Raw genomic sequence first — 21,659 nt, 5'->3', positions numbered from 1 at the left:
ATTGTAACCTATTGTGACCTACCGTAACCTATTGTAACCTATCGTAACTCATTGTAACCTACTGTAACCTATTGTAACCCATTGTAACCTATTGTAACCTATTGTAACCTACTGTAACCTATTGTAACCCATTGTAACTTACTGTAACCCATCGTAACCCACTGTAACCTATTATAACCTACTGTACCATTTCCCACCACAATTTGTAACTTCTGAAACCAGTTAAAGGATAAATTTTCACAACATACCTTTTTAACCAATTGTAGTAAGATGTTAGGAGCTAAAGTCATAAAAGATTACTGAGATATTAGTAGTTAAAGTTATGACTTTGTAACTTGTGTAACTGGTTACACTGATTTCTTTCAGGATTTTTAAGGAGAATATTACCTCATATTAAGCCACATATGTAGATTGGGTTATATAGCTATTACTGTATTGTATCATAAATCAGATATCACTGGCTTTTCTAGACATAACATGTGGCACACAATTCATCAATAAGACTGTCTTATAAGGCTCTAAAACAGCAATTCAGATATTAAAGAGGTGACCACTAATTGAAATTACCTAAGTACCGTTCCATTCCATTCCATTCCACCATTCCATTCCAGTCCATTCCACCATTCCATTCCACTGAATCCAGACGCCCCTAAATGTATGAGATAATTTTAAAGCCTCATAACTCACTTGTTCTTGCCCATATTAAAAATGCTTTTTTTGACTATTAGTGTCACGAGGACAAGAAATTCAGCAGCTGATACAAAAATAATAGAGTCTCTCTTATAATAAAACATAGCCCTACAGTATTGTGTGTGCATCAACAAGTCACAAGTGTTAATAATTACAAAGGCTTCATTGCAAGTGTAGATAATCACAAAAACTGTATTACTCAATGTCACACATACTGTTACACTATCCCCCTTTCTCTAGAAGATGTTCCGTCTTGCCTTAATGGCGAATAAAGCTGTCACAAGAGGCCTTCGATCTCTAGAAGTGTATCAAGTGTTGGGGTCTACAGCTGTTAAGGGCATTGCTGACCTGGAGAGTTCCCAAGTGTTGGGGGCTACAGCTGTTAAGGGCATTACTGACCCGGAGTGTTCCCAATTGTCATCCTCTTCCAATAACTCAAGGTGTTCACCAATGGCAGGTGTGCGAGACTGGGTGACATTATGTCTATCTGTTGACACAGGATTGCTTGTTGACACAGGATTGTCTGTTGACACAGGATTGCCTGTTGTTGTCAAATCTCATGTTAGCTGAGCAAGGCTTGATTGAGGTGGTCAAAATGGACTATTTTACGTTGTCTTCTTCCTTGAGTTTTTGAATGCGGTAGGTGGCTTCTGATAGTTGTTTGACTATCTTGTATGGTCCAGTCCATGGATGGTAAAGCTTACGTGATACTCCTCTGCCTGTGAATGGGGAATGCAGCCAAACAAGAGTGCCTCGCTCATATGGTTTCCCATGTATTTTCTGGTCATAAAATTCTTTTTGGTGTTGATGTGTTTTTGCCAATCATTCTCTCACTAAAAAGCAAATGCTGTTGTTAGTCTTTCCTTCAGCGTATTGGCATATTCAGATGGAGATTAAGCTGCATGATGTTCTTCTGTCCCATACATAATGTCTAAAGGTAGTCTGGCTTGCCAACCAAACATAAGGTAAAATGGGGTATAGTCAGCGGACGACTGAACACTACTGTTATAAGCCATACACACCTTACGAATAAGCTTCTCCCAATCAAATGGATGATCACTTGCACAAGTAGCCAACATGTTAAGCAACGTTCTATTAAATCGCTCAACTAGTCCATCGCATTGAGGATGGTAAGGGGTAGTCCTTGTTTTGTTAATGTGTAGCAGCTTGCATACTTCTCCCATCAGCTGAGATTCGAATTGTGCACCCTGATCTGAATGTAGCTGCTCTGGAATAGAGTATCGAAGAAAAACCTCATCAACTAACTTCTCTGCAACAGTAACAGCCTCTTGATTGGGGATTGGGAGAGCTTCCATCCATTTGGTAAAATAGTCACCCACTACCAGAATGTACGTATGAATTACCACTTGGACTCTCTGGTAATGGTCCTACCAAATCCAAACTTGTGTAGGGTAGCCTGCCTTAATTGTTCCCATGGGTGTTCTTCGTGCTGGTGCAGGGATCTTTCTGGTTGCACAGTCTTTACAAGTCAGGCACCAATTGCATACATCATTATAATGGCCAGGCCAATAGAATCTCTCCTTTAACTGGTGTAAAGTCTTCTCTTGACCCAGATGGCCACCACTTATTCCTTCATGAGCTTCCTGCAGAATTTCATCCCTGAAATTATGTGGTACCACCAATTGCAACCATCCCTCATCACGACTAGGGTGAACAAACTGTCTCCATAAGATGTCATTTCTAACAGTTAACTGTTCCCATTGCTGTAGTAATCTACGGTACTCTAGGTCTTTACCTTTGGTCCGATCTTGTGTAGGTTTCTGGTTCCTCTCAGTGCAAGTAGCAGTTCACCAATGCAGGGATCATTAAGCTGAAAATCTCTAATATTCTGGGCTGAATAACTACCTGTACAATTGGAGGTTGATATTACAGCAACAGGTTTGTCCAAGTGTGACTCTCTTCCACACTGGTTACATGGTAACCGTGACAATGCATCTACATTATTATGCATCCACCCTGGTCGATGAACAATATTAAAGTGATAACCTTGTAAAGTCTCAAGCCATCTGGCCATTTTCCCCTCAGGAGATCTAAAGTTCTGAAGCCACACTAGTGCTCCATGATCAGTTTGCACTGTAAAGTTGCGACCAACAAGGTACTGATGGAAACATTTCATAAAGGTGACAACTGTTAGTAGTTCCTTGCGGGTCACACAATAGCTATGCTCTGCCTTGTTCAAGGTGCGGCTGGCATAGGCAATAACATGTTCACTGCCATCCTGATAAATCTTGGATAACACAGCTCCAATACCAGTATCGCTGGCATCAGTATCTAACACAAAGAGGCTTGACCAGTCAGGTAGAGCTAGAATTGGGGCTGAGGTAAGACAAGTCTTCAAGGCAATATATGCATTTTGGCAGTCTTCATTCCATTGAAACTTAGTATGCTTCTCTGTAAGTTGGTTGAGTGGCTTAGCAATTGTAGCAAAATTGTGAATAAATCAACGGCAGTAGTTTGCTAATCCAAGTGATTGTTGTACCTCTTGTACTGTACATGGAGTTGGCCATTCTTTTACCTAAGATGTCTTTTGAGGATCAGGTAGAAGTCCATGTGCGGAGATAACATGACCAAGGAAGTAAACTTCCTGTTGTAAGAATTGACATTTCCCAGGGTGTAGCTTCAGGCCAGCTTGCCTCAGCCTTTCAAATACAGCTCATATGATCGTTGAATGTTTCACCTATTATGATGATGTGTCAATATAAACTAAACAGGCTGACCATTGGAGCCCTGCTAGCACTGAGTCCATTAGCCATTGAAAAGTGGCAGGCGTATTACATAATCTGAACGGCATAACATTAAACTCTTCCTGTGTACAAAATGCTGTTGGGTCACTTCCACATGTAAGTAACCACTTCTCAAGTCAAGTGTTGAAAACCACCTGAATCCTGTTACGGTGTCCAAACTTTCATCAACCCTAGGGAAGGGGTAGGCATCTTTGTGGATGACTGCATTAAGTTTTCTATAATCTACACAAAACCTTGTTGACCCATCTTTCTTTGCTACTAACACGATTGGTGAAGCCCAAGGGTTTTGTGATGGTGATATGATATTTTTAGATAACATGTTCTGCAGTAAGTTGTGCACAGTTTCTCTGCAAGGAAGAGGTACTCCCTGGCTTGCTGAAGGATCGGTGTGGCACTACCAGTGTCAATACTGTGCTTTAATATTTCTGTGCGACCTAGTTTGTCTGGACCGTCTGTCAGAGTAATGTGCCATCAGTACAAGGAATTTCTCTTTTGATCTGGTGTTACATCGTCAGGCTGGGGCTTTGCCAAAGTCATCTCAAATGCTTCATCACTTTACACTTCTTGGTCGCTTTTCCCATTTGAGATTTCACAAATACTGTGGTCTTCAACAGGCTCATCATTAGCAATTTTCATGTTCTTGTAGAGTTTCACTGGTGTTAATTCCATGTTCACTACCCTCACTACCACGATACATTGACGAGGCACAACTGTAGCTCTAGCAACTAATACAGGGCTATCGGTACCTTCAACTAGCCAAGTGCCTTGCTGCATTGTATCAACATGGGCCATCAGTTCCATTTCACTACATGGTGGTATTGTAACTGTTTCCACTACTGTGACTTTCAGACATTTTGATGCATTATATGCTTGCAGGGGTTGCAAGGGTACCAGTTTGTTTTGAATGCACATCTTCTTAGCAAGATTCAGCACACATTTGTTACTTTTCAAAAAAAATCTAGCCCCAGTATGGCTCCAGTTGTTATGTGATCTGCTATCACAAACTTATATGCATGTTGGAACTTGATACCATTAATTGAAAATTGTATCACAGCAGAACCTCTAATACTGATTGGTATGCCATCCACCCCAACCAATTGATGTACAGCTACAGCCTTTAGCTTATGGTTTTGAAGTTTTATCTTATCCCAAACAGCGCCTTGTAGGAAGGACACTCCTGCTCCAGTGTCTAACAGGAAGGGTACTGGAATGTCGTTCTTGCAGCATGGCAACAAATAACTAGAAACATTGTTAATTGAAAAAGATTGAGCATTATGATTCAAGGGCTATTCAGTTTTGGGCTCCTGGTTTCGCTCCTCTTACTGGCTGTAGCTCCTCCCAGCTACACATCCTCGAGCATAGTGGCCTGGAATTCCACATCGGTAGCATGTGATCTCTCTTGGTACGCCACGTTGTTGTCTCGGTTGTCTCAGTGGCCTCTGCTGTGTTCTTGGCTGTGGCGGTATCTGTGTTTCATGCTGTGGTTATGCTATCTCCAGCTTCTCAATATGATCTAGCAGGTGCTGCAGTAGCAACTGTTCACTTACAGCTTGAACAGGAGTCACTCGTGGTGTCAAGGTTGTAGCTGGTTCGAATGCAGCCTCATTCACAGCACGCACAGCTTGATCTTTTGGCAGCTATGACTCAAATTTAATGGTTGAACTCACAGGTTCTTGGGGCAGTGTTGCTTCACAGCGAATGATATCTGTGGTGGATCTAACTGGTCTAGGTAACGGCTTAGAGCCAGGTGCTTGCATGCTTCCAGTTGTAGAGTGGGAAAGGCCTTGTCAGTTAATCAACATAAGTCATCTCCAAAATCTCCCCACATTTCAGTACTCTTCTTCCTCCAAGTTTCAAATTTAGCTTTATAGAGCATGCACTTACTTTCCAGTTTAAATCTTTCTTGTAGCGCCTTTTTAACAGTTGCGTAAGATCCTTGGGTCTTGTGAGGCAGTTGGTCTAGTGCCTCGTGTGCCTTTCTTGTGAGCCTAACATGCAACCGAAGTAGTTTATCGTTGTCGGTACATTTATTCAAAACTGATACACTTTCAAAATGACTGATCCAGTGATCAAAATTATCATCTCCAATAAACTTGTCTGGCAATACCAATGGCCATGTAGGCTGAATGCGTGATGCCCCCTCCCCATCAGTCATCTTCCTCACAGTACTGAGCTAAACAAATCGCAAAGAAAACAACAGGCACTAAATAACACACTGTCTACCTATCCGGGTACTGTTAAATGAAACAAAACCATGGTACCACAATTGAAACGTTTGTGTCAATCCTGCCGCTCATAGCTCAGTCAGTAGTCGGGCTTCCTGTCTCGTCCGATGTTGTCAAGATGGTTTGCTAATCCTGCCAACTACACCACTGTCATGAGGGCAAGAAATTCAACAACTGATACAAAAACAATGGAGTCTCTCTTATAATAAAACTTAGCCCTATTGTGTGTGCATCAACAAGTCACAAGTGTTAATAATTACAAAGGCTTCATTGCAAGTGTAGATAATTACAAAGACTGTATTACTCAATGTCATACATACTGTTTACATTAGTTCCAGAATTTAAAGGGCTTCACAGCAATACTAAATGTTTGGGAAGATGCCCCATGTAACAAGAGTTATTAAGGTTACAGGATAGTGAGCGACTGTCGAACAAAAATTTTATGACGTAATTAAGGCAGGCTTGGTGTTGTTGTGTTGTGTATCAGCTGGTAACAGGCTTAAATTGTTGGGAGAATAATAGGTGCTGACTGGACAGTTACAATTAAGGCACAAGAACACACACGTAACAGTACAAGATAACATAGAAACAACACACTTAGCAATTGGTGCACCTGTAAGCACATGTGTAGTTTTGCTCAATAATGGCGATACTTTCCTGAACCAAAAATCAGGACTGTCGAACAAGTTGTTAACATTTTGTATAAACAAACTACTAGTTTGGCTTCTTGTCTAGGTCCTGACGGAGCCATTTCTAAGAAATAACGTTTCTAGTGCTTGTGATATGAATTCAAAAATTAATTTTGTGACCACAGTGTCTTGTTTTAGGCCATATTGTTGCCATATTTCAGCAACTAGACACATTATTCACAAATCCTCTTGTCAGTCTCACAAGTGATGTTCTTCAAACCTTAGAATTGTTAGTAAGTTCTCATGGCTCTTCATTTGGTCTGATTTTTGGTTTATAGTTTTCACTATTTGGCATGGCGACAATTAACTCATGTTTCCATAACAACATTTGAATTCCATGTCAATTAATGAGAAGTTAAGAATGCATAAATATTTGGTAACATTGGATTAAGAAAAATCAAACCCTAAATCATGAAAAAATGATATATATAGAGTACACATGGGTTTACAGTATCCTGTAATCTTATTGTAACAAGAACCGGGGGCTCAGGTGAACTCGAACAGACTATAGGAAAATGCATGCACATAAAGTCAAGTCTTTGGCAGTATAAATTTCTTCATCCCTGTAGATAACATATAATTGTATTCTTACAGAAGTTTAGAACAATTAGGAGCAGGAGAGTTTGGAGTAGTTACACATGCCATGTGGAAATCACCACCTGATGAAGAAATAGAAGTGGCACTCAAAACTCTAAACACTGGTGTAAATGAAAATGAAAGAGTACGATTCCTCCAGGAAGCTGCCATAATGTGCCAGTTTGATCATGAGAATGTGATCAAGCTTTATGGTGTAGTGACAGAAGCTCCTGTCATGATTGTGTTGGAGTATATGTCTCGTGGAGATCTGAGCAATCTATTGATAGAACTTCGCCCTTCGTAAGTAAATAATTATAAGCATTTCCATGGCTTGGTCATTGAAACCACCAGGAATGCAGCACTTCTAACAGTTTTAAATTAAAATGTAGTGGTTTGTAGTTTCTAGCTCTTAGTCAGGTATAGAGGTGTACTGATATGGTTTTTGGCATGTACCGATATCCGATATTGATGCCACCAAAAGAAGCCAATAACCGAGAGCTGATCCGATATTTGCATGATAACAATTTACCTTCAACATGTGCATGTATTCATTGCTATACTCTGCTTGTGGTGGTATACAGCTCGGATATTTCTGCATTACTCCGCATTTAATGGCTTGTGAGAAAGCTGGTACAGCAAGTTTCCTTGGTTATCCTGTGACCCTTCTTTTTATTACAAAGGTGCTCAACTGCTTCATTTGTAAAGACTGTGATAAGCTTTCCAGCAAAAAAAAAACAAACACTAGAATCGTGTGTACTTGTATGGTTTCTCATAGTGTAGTGCTTGTTGCAGAGTGAATAATAAGCCACTTGCACTAAAGAACCACATGGATAACATAGAAAACCAATGCATAATCCGTTTACATACAAACTATCACTACTGTATAAATATCGGTAGCAATATCGGTCCCTCTTACTGCTCTGTACCGATACTGATATGGGTAAAAATTACCATATCGCTGGCCGATATTTTAGCCGATCCAATTATCAGTATACCTCTAGTCAGGTATACAGAGTTAGGTATCACCAGCAATATCACATGTCAATAATGAACAGTATACTTTGTCAACTTCAAAGCAGTTCGTAGTATTGTCATTTCATGCAGACATTGCTATGTGCATTTTGACCTTACAGAGATGAGGTCATTTCACATGTGAAATTACCGATAGTGTTGCTAAAATTCTGTAAAGAGATTGCAGCAGGAATGACATACCTCAATGGTAAAAAATTTGTACACAGAGACCTGGCAGCTAGGAATATACTGGTGTCTGAAAAATGTACATGTAAGGTATGTGTAACTACGTAGTTGTTATTATATACGGTTATGCTCAAATGTAATGTCACCTCGCGTGAGTGCAAGTGATTTTTAAAAACTCGCTGATTAAAGAGTGTGGCACCTATTTCGCTCATGAGTATTCATCTCAAATTAAACGGGATTGCTACTCGCCAGTGAAACAGGTGCCACGCCCTGTAATTTGCTAGCTTTTTAATCACTCGCACTCTCGTGAGGTGCCATTACATTTGAGCGGTAGTGTATATAAAACTAATTTGTAATCTTCAGATTGCTGACTTTGGAATGTCTCGTGATTTACTTGATGAAAACTACTACATCATGAAAGGTGGAAAAATACCAATAAAATGGACAGCTCCTGAGGTATCCATCCCATCATAGTGTTGTGTATTAAGATGTTCTTTATCCATTCAGGCACTCCACTACAGGAAGTATTCAATTCAAAGTGATGTGTGGAGTTATGGATGTGTGCTATATGAGATATGGGCTTTGGGATACAAGCCATTTGATGATGTGTCTAATCTTGAGGTTTGTTAGCATCATAACTCTTTCTATGCTATTACAATATTGTGTACATGATGTATGTAGTCGCTGCAGAAAGTTGATAGTGGTTATAGGCTCCCTCCTCCTCCTGGTTGTCCCAGAACCTTCTACAGGATGATGATAAAGTGTTGGTATGTGTATTGTTCTTAAAAGAGCTATCATTAGGTGCACTCTAATAAGGGAGGGTTAGAGGTGGGTGATTAATGCATACATAAATAACCAGGATAGTTTCAAGGAATCCTTTATTTACAGAGATTTCAAACTTCTCTAATCAGAATCCACCATAGAATAGGACAAACTATGAAATGTACAATATCTATACACGAATTACTAAATTAATGCACACATGACCCACTCTAATAATGTAATTTTTACAAGTTACTGGTACCAACAGTCTACGATGGTGTTGCAAGTTTATGAAAGCATTTTTACTTAAAAGTAACCCACCATAAGGTATTATCTCCTGAGCAAGAGTGGTTAGAGTGATTGAAATACTCTAATAATGCAGTCAGACAATATTATCATGCAAGTGAAAATACTCTTTAATAATTCTGCTGCACCCCTGTTTAGTGAACAATCAAGGGAAGTAAACCCTCATATGCTGTATGCCCAATGAATACATGTTGTCTGTAACTCTACGTTAATCAATTCAACTCTGGAAGGTACCTAATTATGGTGAATAGGCTGTAGCTAGATGGAATCAATTCAAGTGTATCAGTTTCCTGTTTAAAAACTTCCTTGCACTTGAATATGCTGTTGCTATTGTCTAGCAAGTTAGTTTTGAGGAGTAAAATTTTGCGATCACCTATCTAAATTTGAGGGCAAAAAGATTCATGAATCAAGCCAATATAATTACTAAATAGTTAGCTAGCCATTTACAAACAAATTGTCAGAAATGGAATTAATTACTAAAATCAAGAAATTTTCCTCCTGGCAATAATCCGCTGCTCAGTAACAGCCTGGACTGAGTCATTTAAGTTTTGAAAACTTTGTCCTTTGGCAATTTTGACAGAGACACTCATGTAGCAATATAGCCTGGATTTTTATTAAATGCAGTTATAGATATTATGACTGTTCTATTAGAGTACTGTATCACAATCTTTATTTAAAAATGTCTTCGATGTTCCTGCTGCAGGCCTCTACTCTAAAGCCCCATGACACCCTATCCCTTGCCTTTACTGAGAAACTTTGAGCAAACCATTAAACACTGGCAGGTTAAGTTTTATTGCCAAGTAACCATAAAAATCTAAATTTCATGATATTATCAGTGTATATATGTGACCGAATTTGACTTCCACACACATCCACATTTATGACTTTGAAGCATCATAACTCAATCTAAGAATATCCCATTAATTTCAAATTTTGACCTGGTAGTTACAGAAGAGTTTTGTGAAATTTTTAGGTCAATAGCTTACTGACTAGTCAAGTTACAGTTGATTAAAGTCAGAAAATTGAATGTATGTGTGGAAGCCTTATTTAGTCAAATTCAGTCACATAATAGAGGTGTTCAGAAAATCTAAGTATTAGTTAGAACAGGCTGACAAGGTTTCTACGCTATTTAAAGACCTGAGAATGATGTGGGCTTAGCTACCCATGATTAATTACCTTGGACTCAAAATAGCATAGAAACTGATGTCAGCCCATTCTAAGTGGTTTTAATTTTTTCCTGAATGAAGTAGGTAAAGAAAAAGTGGGAAAAGTGGCAAACTATATGTGCTAGCATTGGAATTTATTCTTTAGTCAAGTTGATTGTGTCAGTGCCACTGCACCGGTGTGGCATTCATAACATTACATGGCAATAGTGCCAGTATCAAAAGCAGTTGTTATGCCGGGCTATATAGAATGATGCTTGCCTTGTCTAGAAAGTAAGCTTTTAAGAAGCAATTGCAAACTGTGGGTGCTAACATTGAGATTTATTCTTTGGGTTTATTGTATCAGCATCACACCGTGACTGACGGATATAGCGGTTACCTGTAAGGTGTACAATCCTGGTTACAGCATCGAATTCGCGTCAGAGGGCCCCGGAGCGAGAAGAAGCGTATAACACGTGTTCACTACAGTTCTTAATAATGCCCAACATACAAGCATACATGTGAGCATACACAAAACAATAAGAGTTACTATGTAGTTAATGTTCATATCTTCGGGACATCCTCCGGGGGGCCACGTAGGGAAGCAATCCATTGTTTCACCACTTGCTGTCCTCGCTTCGCTGCTTCACGGGTTGGTCGATGAATTGGACTGTCCGTTGTTGACTGTTCAGGTCCATCATCTGTTGGGATGCTTGCTGTTGTGTCATCTGTTAGTTCCAGTGGATACAGCCGGGCAATGGGGCGATTAGTTCTGCCGGTAGAGGTGCGGATGTTAGCAGATCGGATCATTCCATCTGCTCCCTTGTTGACTGATTCGATTACTGCCATTCTCCAGTTGACTCGTGCAGTGTCATCATGGATGAGAATGACATCACCAACCTTAACTTCTTGATGATCGTTACCAGTTACTGTATGGGTCTCCCGTAGTGCTGTGAGATATTCACGATTCCATCGGGTTGCAAAATGCTTCAGTATGAGGGCCTGTTTCTTGGCTCTGTGTCTGATCTCAGAGGCACCAGTTGTAAAATCAGGATCATGAATCTCATCTTCTTGTACATTTGTGTGAGGTAGTTTGACAATTCTCCTGCCATGAAGTAAGTGTGAGGGTGTTATTGGATTCAGATCTTTGATGTCAGATGAGGCATAGGTTAATGGACGATCATTTAGGAGTGCCTCCACCTCTACGATAATGGTTTGAAGACTCTCTAATGTGGCGTGTGTTCTTCCCAATGTCTTCTTTAGGGTGGACTTAGTTAAGCCTATGAGGCGCTCCCAAAAGCCGCCGAACCATGGGGCTCGTTTGGGTATTAACTTCCATTCCACACCCTTATGTGCGAGGGCTTCAGTCAATTCAGTGGATGAAAGTAGCGTCTTCACTTCTTGTGCTGCTGCCAGAAAGGTGGAGCCATTATCTGATAGTAGAAGCCTTGGGAGGGATCTTCGTCCAGCGAATCTGCGGAAGGCTTGCAGAAAGCATTCTACTGTGAGGTCATTGACCAATTCCAGGTGCACTGTTCTGCATGCAGCGCAGGTAAACAGACAGAGGTAGACCTTTCGTTCTCCTTCAGTGGAGCGGACATACAGAGCTCCAGTAAAATCTACTCCAGTGATATTGAAAGGGTTAGTGTAGGTTACTCTGGATTGAACAAGTGGAGGAGGATCGGGAATGGTGTAAGGCTTTCCACTAGACTTCCTACATGCCACACATTTGTGGATGATGGATTTAATTCATTGACGGGAAGAAGGTACCCAGTAGCTTTGTCATAAGGCAGTCAATGTTGCACTCACTCCACTGTGAAGATGAGTGATATGAATGCTCCGAATGACAAGAGTGGTGAAATAATGATGTGCTGGCAGTAAGTAGGGGAATTTAGCCAGTTCGGATAGAGGGGCATTGTGAATACTCCCTCCACAACGCAGCAAATTGTCATCAATGAATAATCTCAATTGTCTTACTAGTGGCAAACGGTTGCGGCCTGACTGTATGTTGGCTATTTTCAACGTCTGGATAAGCACAGTTGCTCTAGCTAATCTTCTGGAAGTTGACACTCATTCACCAAAGGACGAGACTGAGATATTCTCATGGTGAGTTGGCTGAAGTTGTAATTGGTTGGCAAGTTCTTCTGTGATAAAGGAACGCTGGGCACCTTCGTCAAATAGGATGTGGCCTTCTACGGTAGTTTGTCCAGCTGATACATTTGCAATAGCTGTCTTCAGCAAGCACACACTTTTGGAAAAGGCAGTAAGTGATGTGGAGGTAGCAGCTGTATCTTCGTTATGGGTTGTAGTTGTATGAGCTGCAGTGGTGGCCGTGTTCTGAGGAACCATCTCATTCTGAGGAGCTGTCTGAATCTGGGGAACTGTCTGAGTCTGAGGAACTGTTTGAGTCTGAGGACCTGTCTGATTTGAGACGGCAGTTGTGTGAGCAGGTAGTGTCTGTGGCGGTGGTTCGACAGTTGCAGTGAAGGCATGGCAGAGACTTGTGTGATGTTTCTTATGGCACTCTCTACATGTAAAGTTTGATGCACATTGGGACACCTTATGGCGGGCAAGACAATTGAAACACAGACCTGCATTCTTAATGATAGCTAGACGTTCCTTGGGAGATGAAATAGTTGTGCATAAATGAGGTTTATGCATCCCCTTACAGAATACACAAGCAAGGTCTTTCTTTGGTCTATCACGTGTTGCTCTGTTGGCGGCCATATGAAAGGAGCTAGTAGTTGGCAAGGGAATGGTCTTTCTGTTTGAGTGTTGTATAGCTTCGAAAATACGTATCTCCTTGAGGATACTTCCCATTAATTCATCTAGGGTCCATTCAGTGTCATAATGGTCACGGGTCATACGTGCCCTGGTTTCAGATGGCAATTTACTTAGAATGGCTGGGATTAGGAGAGTAGCATAAGAGTCTGAAGATTTTCACAGTGCTAGCAGTGATTGTCTATGACTCTGGATAGTATCATGAAATGATTGTAAACTGTTCAGGGTGTTTGTAGGTGGTGTCACATGTAATAGAGCTTCCAAATGTGCATCTATTATCTTGTATCGCTGGCCAAATCTTTCTTGAAGTAGAGTAACAGCAGGTAAATAGTTGTTGTCTGTGAGTGGGAATCCAGCAGTTACGCGAGATGCGTCTCCTTCTAGTTGTGCACGTAGGTATGCAAACTTTTGGGCATGTGTCAGATTAGGATTAGAGTCCACTCCAGCTGTAAACGAGTCCCAAAATGGCTGCCATTGTAAGGGGTTCCCATTGAATGTTGGTAGTGTTAATTTGGGAAGCCTGCTGAAAGTAAATGGTGGGTCTCTGGCATGTGTAGATGTGTGAGTAGGTAGGTTACCACTGTCAGCACTCACATGTACTAAGTCAGTAGTCGCTGAGTGAATTGGTTTCTTCACCACTTCGGTCTCTGGCATCTGAGATGGTGTTGTAGTAGCCACCAAGGTTGGGTGGGGTTTCAGGGTATGGGAATCAGCTCCTTGAGTTACTGGGGGCTGGTAAGCTTTCTTGATAAATTCTTCTAGGATTGCTATCTTCTCTTCCAGCTCTGCTACGTAGACATCTGCATCAGTGAGTTCTGTTTCTAGCTCATCTTCGTTCTGGATAGCTTCGGAGATATCATCATTCAGTTTGCTGATAGTATCCTTCTTTGTCTTAAGTTGGGCGAGAGTGGTAGCGACGGCAAGCCTTCGTGAATCGGTGACTACTTCTAGATTGATAGTGCTTAGTTCGCACGATGTTGCATCTTCAACTTTCGCCAGTAGCTTCGTGATGCTAGCCTTGCAACTCCGTCGTTTAACGCGAAGACGTTGGGTATCATCCATCTTAACTCGTTGTTTTAATTTATCACAGCACCAGATGACGGATATAGCGGTTACCTGTAAGGTGTACAATCCTGGTCACAGCACCAGATGACGGATATAGCGGTTACCTGTAAGGTGTACAATCCTGGTTACAGCATCGAATTCGCGTCAGAGGGCCCCGGAGCGAGAAGGAGCGTATAACACGTGTTCACTACAGTTCTTAATAATGCCCAACATACAAGCATACACGTGAACATACACAAAACAATAAGAGTTACTATGTAGTTAATGTTCATATCTTCGGGACAGTGACATTGGTATACCAAATGCCTAGATCTGAATGTTAATAATGCTTGTCTTGTCTAGAAAGTGAACTAGCTAACAGTAAGGACATTTTGATTATGACTTTGCCAATTTTTGTTTGATGAATTTAGTAAACAACCACCGACCATAGGATACTGACTATTTAGTAACCCCACCACAGATTTCTATTGGATTTAGTAATCTCAGACATCAAAGGAAATATTACATAAAGTTTTCTAAGAAAATGTATATTTATGGGATCCTGTTAATAGCCATGATGTTTTATGGAACACTAGGTCACTTTGGTCATATGAAACATGGAATGTTTAAAGCTGCTTAATTGTGGCCTGTAAAGTGAACTTCACATACATTTGGCCTAAAATTTCTTGGTGACTAAAGCACACTTACTTACTGACTTCCTTCGAAATATAGTGCTGGATAGTCAACACTATAAAACATTTGTCATTTACTGTTTCTTTAAACAGCCTCTGACAACCACTATACTGAGATCATGTTAAAATAATTCATATGTCCAGAGCATGTAATGTTTTCCAGTATTTCTTGTAGATTATCATGGCTATTATTAACTACATACACCTTCTCAAATTCTTCTGAAGACCTCTACTGATATGTTTCTAACACAGAACAATCATATAACATATTTTTGTAGGCATCCTGATCCAAGATCAAGACCACAGTTTGGACAGATCACAAAGTTACTAACTGGTAATGGTAACTACCTGTTGGGTTGGTCTGATGAGGATAAAAAAGCTGCTGTTCAAGATGGTATGAAGTTGGGAGCTCCTCTGGTATATGCTAAGGACCTTTATCATGATCTGCAGTCTGCATACAAGCAGCAATAACTTTGTAAATATTCCATAGTGTATCACTCAGTTATTCATGTAGCTTAGTTTAGAACAATGCTGTAAGACCCATGTATATATTATATCCAGCTGTAGTTTTTTTTTTAACAGTAGAACGAAACAAAGGTCCTGGCTGTAAGGAAATGAAGTGCAGTAATTAATGTATTATGACTTCTGTAAAGTTCAATTTTCAGTATTGCTAATGTGGCTTATTACAAATAAATATTATGTACATGCCTACCTCTTGAGCAATATGGATGCACAGGCAAGTATACAGTAGCTGAATCTATACAAGTCACTAAATGAATTAGTACTGTAGGTTTACAATGGAATCTTGTCTGAATCCCCTTGTCATAAGAAGAGTTAAAATCTGTGCACGAGCAGGTTTCAAAAACATATATACACATTTCAGATGTTCTTTTTATTCACAAGACATAGTAAAAGAAACCAACAAATTATTGAAAACATTTTGATGCACTAAACTAACTATGTATATCATTATGTTATCCTAGACCACACAAGCAGTACTTGTATGGTAGCACATTAACTTTAATCTGCAGCTATATATATTCATTAGACAAGTGACATATGCCATATAAGCATATGGGTGAATTGTGTAATGCTGAAAATAGGACCCAACCCATAGCAACCTACACTTTATCCACCACATCATAAGAGGTGACATCATTGTATTGTAATTTAGTTGTTGATAGTATGAGCCAAAAAAAAAGCTGATATGCATGTACAGTGTAGAGATGGTGCATAGTTGTTGTATTACACCTGATAAATCCCAGTTGAATGTTATCAACCAATCTTTCTCACTGCTTGGTAAAGGGTTTAGAGAAAGTAAGAGAAAGTAGTTGACTATAAATCATTGGACACCAGTGTGATTGATCCGAGCCAACCATACCCCACATTGATGAAGGTGATTAAGGTATTATAAGGAAGTACCACAAGATGTTGGTGGACACTGGACACACATAGTAGCTACCTGTCTGACAATAAACTTTTGATATTGTAATGTAGTTAATGATGTACCCTAACAAAGTAAATTAATAGACCATGCAATGGCAAACAATGAATAATGCAATATGCTGTCAACATACCACACTCAACTTGTGTGTTATTAGACACTGTGGGAGGCACACCACATTATTATGGGTGGGAGAGTGTTACATGTCATGGATCAGGTATTAGTTGATGATTGCTGCAGCACTGTAACTAGCTATTTTATGGCTATGGTGTGTGACATCATTAATATAGCTAGTCTTGGTGAATTATAATTAGTATCTAATAGACAGAGACACAACATTCTATTGAGATAGTTAGCTATGTAGCTAACCTGTTGAATTTATGACAGAACTAGCTATAGCCAGCAGATGTTGTTGATGGGTATAGGATGGTGGTAAGGGTGTGAATGAGGTAGTTAGACCACCTTAGCCACATGTTAGCTGTGGCATGTGGGGTTGTAATAACAATCCCAGCCTTCTAACTGGTGTAGGTAGAGAGAATAAACCATCATAAGACTTTCAAAAAAAATATTTACACATGTGACAGGCTGAAAATTATATATTAAAAGGATAGCTACATAACTACAGCACAACATAATTATAGCTACACTGATATGTAAACAAACAAGAGTAAGTCTGTTTGTTAGACCTATTCACTGTATAGCTACATTTTATAGAACATCTCACAAAGCATAGACCTGCAGTTATTATTATTATCAATTTACCACAAGGGAAGGAACAGTACAAAAGGCGAGCCTGTACAAGGTAGCAAAATACAAAGACAACTACTTAAACACAATGTTACACAATACAATGCAAAAAATTACAACAATTACGTTTAGAAAGTACAACAGAAATGTTCATCAGCAGCATGGCGAAATGAATGACGGCTGATGTTTATAAGCAGCATTACAATGGTTGGGAAACCTTAAACCAATTGTGTTAAGTCCTTTGAATACCTAACGTGATTACCGTACATTTATAAATTTAATTAAGTCAGCAGTAACGTAATAGTGATGTTAATCGATGATTGTTAGTTTCGTTGACCAGTTGGACCACCCGGTACACCTTCGGAATTCATGATCAGGTCAGTGAAATAGCAATGTTGTGCCATTGATAGCTAGTTTCTCATTGTGTGTTCGTGTAGTGGAATATAGTAATACAATGGCTGGCCTGCTACTAGTACTCATGACACTCAAGTGTTCTCGTGTACCTGATACACGCACCAATGCACCATACGAAAAGCCACATCCCATATCACCGTACCTCTATCTAGCTAGCTATAGTGGAAGAATTTAAGAGTGTAGCAACGACAAACCGGTGTCGTGGTTCATGATGGCGCTGTCCAGCGCTGTCATTGTGGTCGGCTCGTATCTTAGTTACAATTGCCGAAGTACTGTAGTTAAGTTGAACGATTTTCTTAATAATGAGCTGAGGGTAGAGGTCATAACAAAACGCTCTTCGGTGTTATATCGTGTAAGGCGCCGCTCTGCGCTAATCTATTGCAACTGCCATGCCCATGCGACCAGATTTTACAAAACCGATCCAAATCGCACATCAGGCAAATTCAACAAACACCAGTGTATCACTATCGTACTTTTTTTCTCTTGAATGATTCAAAGTAAGTGTTACTGTATATAATTGTACAACACACGTACAGTAAACAAAACTTAAAGCTCAAGCAGTAAATCAGTTCATTAAACGTGACTCCACCCTAACCAGATCCATTGGAGGTGGAGTTCTGTCAAAGTGACCGGATGATGACCAAGCACCACGGATACAGGCAATAGCAGAGTGCAGCAAAGAAAAGGAAAGATGGCAACGGAGCCATAACCGAGTAACTATCCCCCCACTCATTGGACAAAAAAGAAGACAGATGTTTGTAGAAGATAGTAGCTTCATGAGCCAGACCTCCAGTAGCAAGGGAGAGAATGAGGCATGTTCAACTTCTTGTATATATTGGCCATAAGCACGCCATTTGATGTTCTCGTGCTTTTTATAGGCAGCAGACACAATATCGTACTGCTAGTTTTGACACTCAGTACTACTCAAGGCTGGTTTTAACTGACGTCAATTCTGGATGGTGTAGAGATCTCAAATGGCAGTAGCTATCTGGCCTTGTAAAGGGTCTGGCTTGGCAAGAATCAGTGGTTCACTGGTGGATGGCCTGATAATGTTGGCCCAGACATTTTTTCTGTTGATTTTGCTGCATATCAGCCACTAAAGAGCCAACACAGCCCTGTAATCTCGTGTCTGGACTCCAATTGTGGTCTGCCTCCATTTTGAATGTGGTCATTTTTCCAAAATCCAGTCACATTTTATTTTAACAGCACAACTGCTATATTTGAGTAAATGATGCAGAGAGATGGTTGTGGTTCACAAGGCAAATATTTACAGTAAGCATGTTCCAATGAATACAGTATGTTGTTACTTCTGAAGATACTTCAATAATGTTAGAGGTCACAATATGCTTGAATAGTTTGCAAACAATAGCTACATTTAGGAGACATTGGTCTATGGTTAATATGATCTACCAGAGAAGACTGGAGAGTAGCTACTGTAAAGTACGTATATATTATGTTGTTTATAATTTTCATGAATGCTTGAAATCTCATACAATCTACTACAGTACTTATTATGGCCCAGGCATTTAGTTTTTTCAAACGAATTATCACTCCAGCTACTAATTGACACTATCGATAATTAAATTAACAAGAGTTAATTATCCATGATGGCACCATAACAACAATACAAGGTGGGCATTTATAATAATAGAGTAAACTTTATATCCCAGTGTTTGTACTCTCCTTGATGTTTCCTCTTTCACAATTCTATTGTAAATAGCTTATTATTAGACAAATATCCCTCTAGGGACCTGTAAGGAAGCTAACGGTAAGCCATATAAGGCCATAAAGCAATTTCCACTTTAACGCAATTATTATGATTGCACTATAGGCATTCTTGTTTTGAGAAATGATACTTATTTGCAATCAGGAATTCAATATTCCCAGCAATTAAGTTTATCACAGTATAATTATTATAATGAGGCTGTTATTGGGCTGACTGCTTAATTAGGGTATTTTGAACTTAAAGCTTTTTAAAATACATATATACTACCTAGGAAATTTTAAACACTACACCCTCTCAAATTCAATGTAAGATTGACTTTAATTGCAATATTGCTGTATTAGGATGACAGTTCTATTGGGGTATCTTGATCTTGGTATAAAAGTCACAGTGCTCTATAAGTCCCTCTTACAAGTAATGGTTTGCTGACCCTGGAACTATACTCATGTAATTATGGATCTTGTGGAGCTTGCTGACTAATGGATGATATTAATTACTGAGGCTTCCTTTGTCTTCAAGTATACAGGGAAGATTTACTGTTGTACGTTTTTTACTATAATGTAGCTATGCCCCCAACAAAGTTGGACCCAGAGCAAAATGTCCCAGTTTCCCACCCACCCCCCATCTTGGCAGCCCTTTATAATACTTTTGGGTAAGCCCATATGTACTGGTTATTCCAGCTAGCCAGCACTTGACAGCCATAACTAACAGTGGGGGGAAAAGTATTTTATCCATCCTCCAACCTAAGAATCAAACAAATTACTTTAAATGTTGCATTAATTAAAGGAAGCTATATGTACTGAAGAAGAGCTTAAACAATCTTGTCTAACTATATTATATGTGTGCATGTTGATTATAAATTAAAACATTCTGAATGTATTTGTTACTGTGATATGATATTGAAGAACTGTACACAGAATCTTTGAAATATGATGTTTTCGTATTTAAATCTAAGCAGTAATACTTGATAAGATACTGAAGAATGGTATACTTTGTCTTTTGAATTAAAATTGATATGTGCAACAGTTCTTCAATTGTCTATATAGTAACCATTGTTAACAGTATATCCCACTAGGTGACTTCTTCATAAATTTAGCTGGGAATTACTGTGCCGGGAGGAACATTTGGCTAATAATTGTGTTACAATTATTACACTGCTACAGTATTTTGATCAGTAAGCTTTTAATGTAATAACATAGTTATCCTGAGTGGTTTTCATCAATAGAGTTTGTAATTAGCTACAGAGTGGGGTTGTTACTTTAAGCTCATTGCATTATTGTGACCGGATCTGCAAAAACCAACACAATAGTGCATTTTTCAAATTCCTGTTTATTGCATATTTATAATCTACTTAGCCAAGTGTACCCTCTGGCAAAGTGTCAGCCTCATATGCCAATAACCTTTGGAGTTACAGCCCTGCAAAGTAGCAACAGCAGAAAAATTGATTTGTACAGCAAGTATAGGGAACATGAATCACAGGCGCTTACTAAAACAGTTGTAATTTTAAAATAGAGTGACGTACAAAGCTGAAATTTTCACCTTTGTGTTTGTGATTATTAGGGGAATTGATTACTGAGTAAGTTTGTCCTTTTATCATCTTTCTGCACTGCATACAAAGGTGAAGTTCATGAAGAAAAATCAATCGCATATGAACACTTTGACATGATGTTAACAAATGCTCATAACTTCCATATCCTTGAGTCTACTGCAATGAAACAAAGATTTTCTTACTACTCTTGAGTAGGCAAATAGGCTGACATCCAAGTGTTTATTGTTAGTCCCTTGCTACTACAAAAGAGTCATTCAAACAAATTATAGAATTTTTTCAATAACATGCAAATATTTCACCATTTGTATTCAATGCATTATGCTGTAAATTTAGGCTTGCGCTATTCTGTCAGTTTTTGCAGATCCAGTCGCAATTATTATGATCACACCCCAAAAGTAATATTATAAAGCCAGTTATTCCAACATTATGACCATACACATATTTGTGTTCTTATTGCTAGAGTATATGTATGTAATGTTTTACAGACGTTATGATGATATTTATATTAGTGCTGATCTGTTGTGTCACCTCATCTGGTAAGTTGAGGTTTGTATATACTAATAACAGAGTGTAATTTACATTCCACCCTCACATATTTTAAACCTCACAGTATTTTAAACCTCGCAATATTTTAGTGGAACTTGTATGCAAACTAACTAGTTTATCTGTGTACACATACATAAAATAAACAAATTAACTAGCAGTGAAAATGAATTTCAGTGATTGTATTTCTTGCCTTAATACTGTACGGAGGGAAACTTTGGAGGAGGAAAAATTTGGCGAATCAAGCAAAATATCACTGTTGGCAAAATAAAATTTGGCGAATTGTTAGCAAAGCGCACGCCCTATTTAATTGATTAGAATACTAATTGCTGTGTCTGAAGTGAGAACTGGGAGTGCCACGCCTCTTCAG

The 21,659-nt window shown here is 39.3% G+C and overlaps 2 protein-coding genes across 6 annotated transcripts in view; both read left to right on the top strand.

The window, feature by feature from the left end:
- LOC136251273 (ephrin type-A receptor 4-like) overlaps positions 1–15,527 on the top strand; it is an 82,293-nt gene extending 66,766 nt beyond the window's left edge. For all 3 annotated transcript variants that reach the window (XM_066043702.1, XM_066043704.1, XM_066043701.1), the window contains 6 exons: positions 6,964–7,245; positions 8,079–8,232; positions 8,506–8,598; positions 8,650–8,763; positions 8,824–8,909; positions 15,148–15,527. In XM_066043702.1, the coding sequence (XP_065899774.1) occupies positions 6,964–7,245; positions 8,079–8,232; positions 8,506–8,598; positions 8,650–8,763; positions 8,824–8,909; positions 15,148–15,340 (922 nt within the window). In that variant the 3' untranslated portion in view covers positions 15,341–15,527. The remainder of the gene's footprint in view (positions 1–6,963; positions 7,246–8,078; positions 8,233–8,505; positions 8,599–8,649; positions 8,764–8,823; positions 8,910–15,147) is intronic.
- Positions 15,528–17,307: 1,780 nt separating this feature from the next.
- The window catches only part of LOC136251266 (uncharacterized), a 38,512-nt gene continuing 34,160 nt past the window's right edge, over positions 17,308–21,659 (top strand). For 2 of the 3 annotated variants that reach the window (XM_066043694.1, XM_066043693.1), the window contains exons 1-3: positions 17,310–17,437; positions 20,273–20,371; positions 21,232–21,282. In XM_066043694.1, coding sequence (XP_065899766.1) covers positions 21,237–21,282 — 46 coding nt within the window. In that variant the 5' untranslated portion in view covers positions 17,310–17,437; positions 20,273–20,371; positions 21,232–21,236. Of the gene's footprint in view, positions 17,438–20,272; positions 20,372–21,231; positions 21,283–21,659 lie in introns of all 3 variants that reach the window. The other variant, XR_010698991.1, reaches the window with a different exon arrangement.

Source organism: Dysidea avara, chromosome 3, assembly GCF_963678975.1.
Source record: "Dysidea avara chromosome 3, odDysAvar1.4, whole genome shotgun sequence".
Lineage (NCBI taxonomy): Eukaryota > Metazoa > Porifera > Demospongiae > Dictyoceratida > Dysideidae > Dysidea > Dysidea avara.
This window is presented reverse-complemented; position numbering and strand designations above follow the sequence as displayed.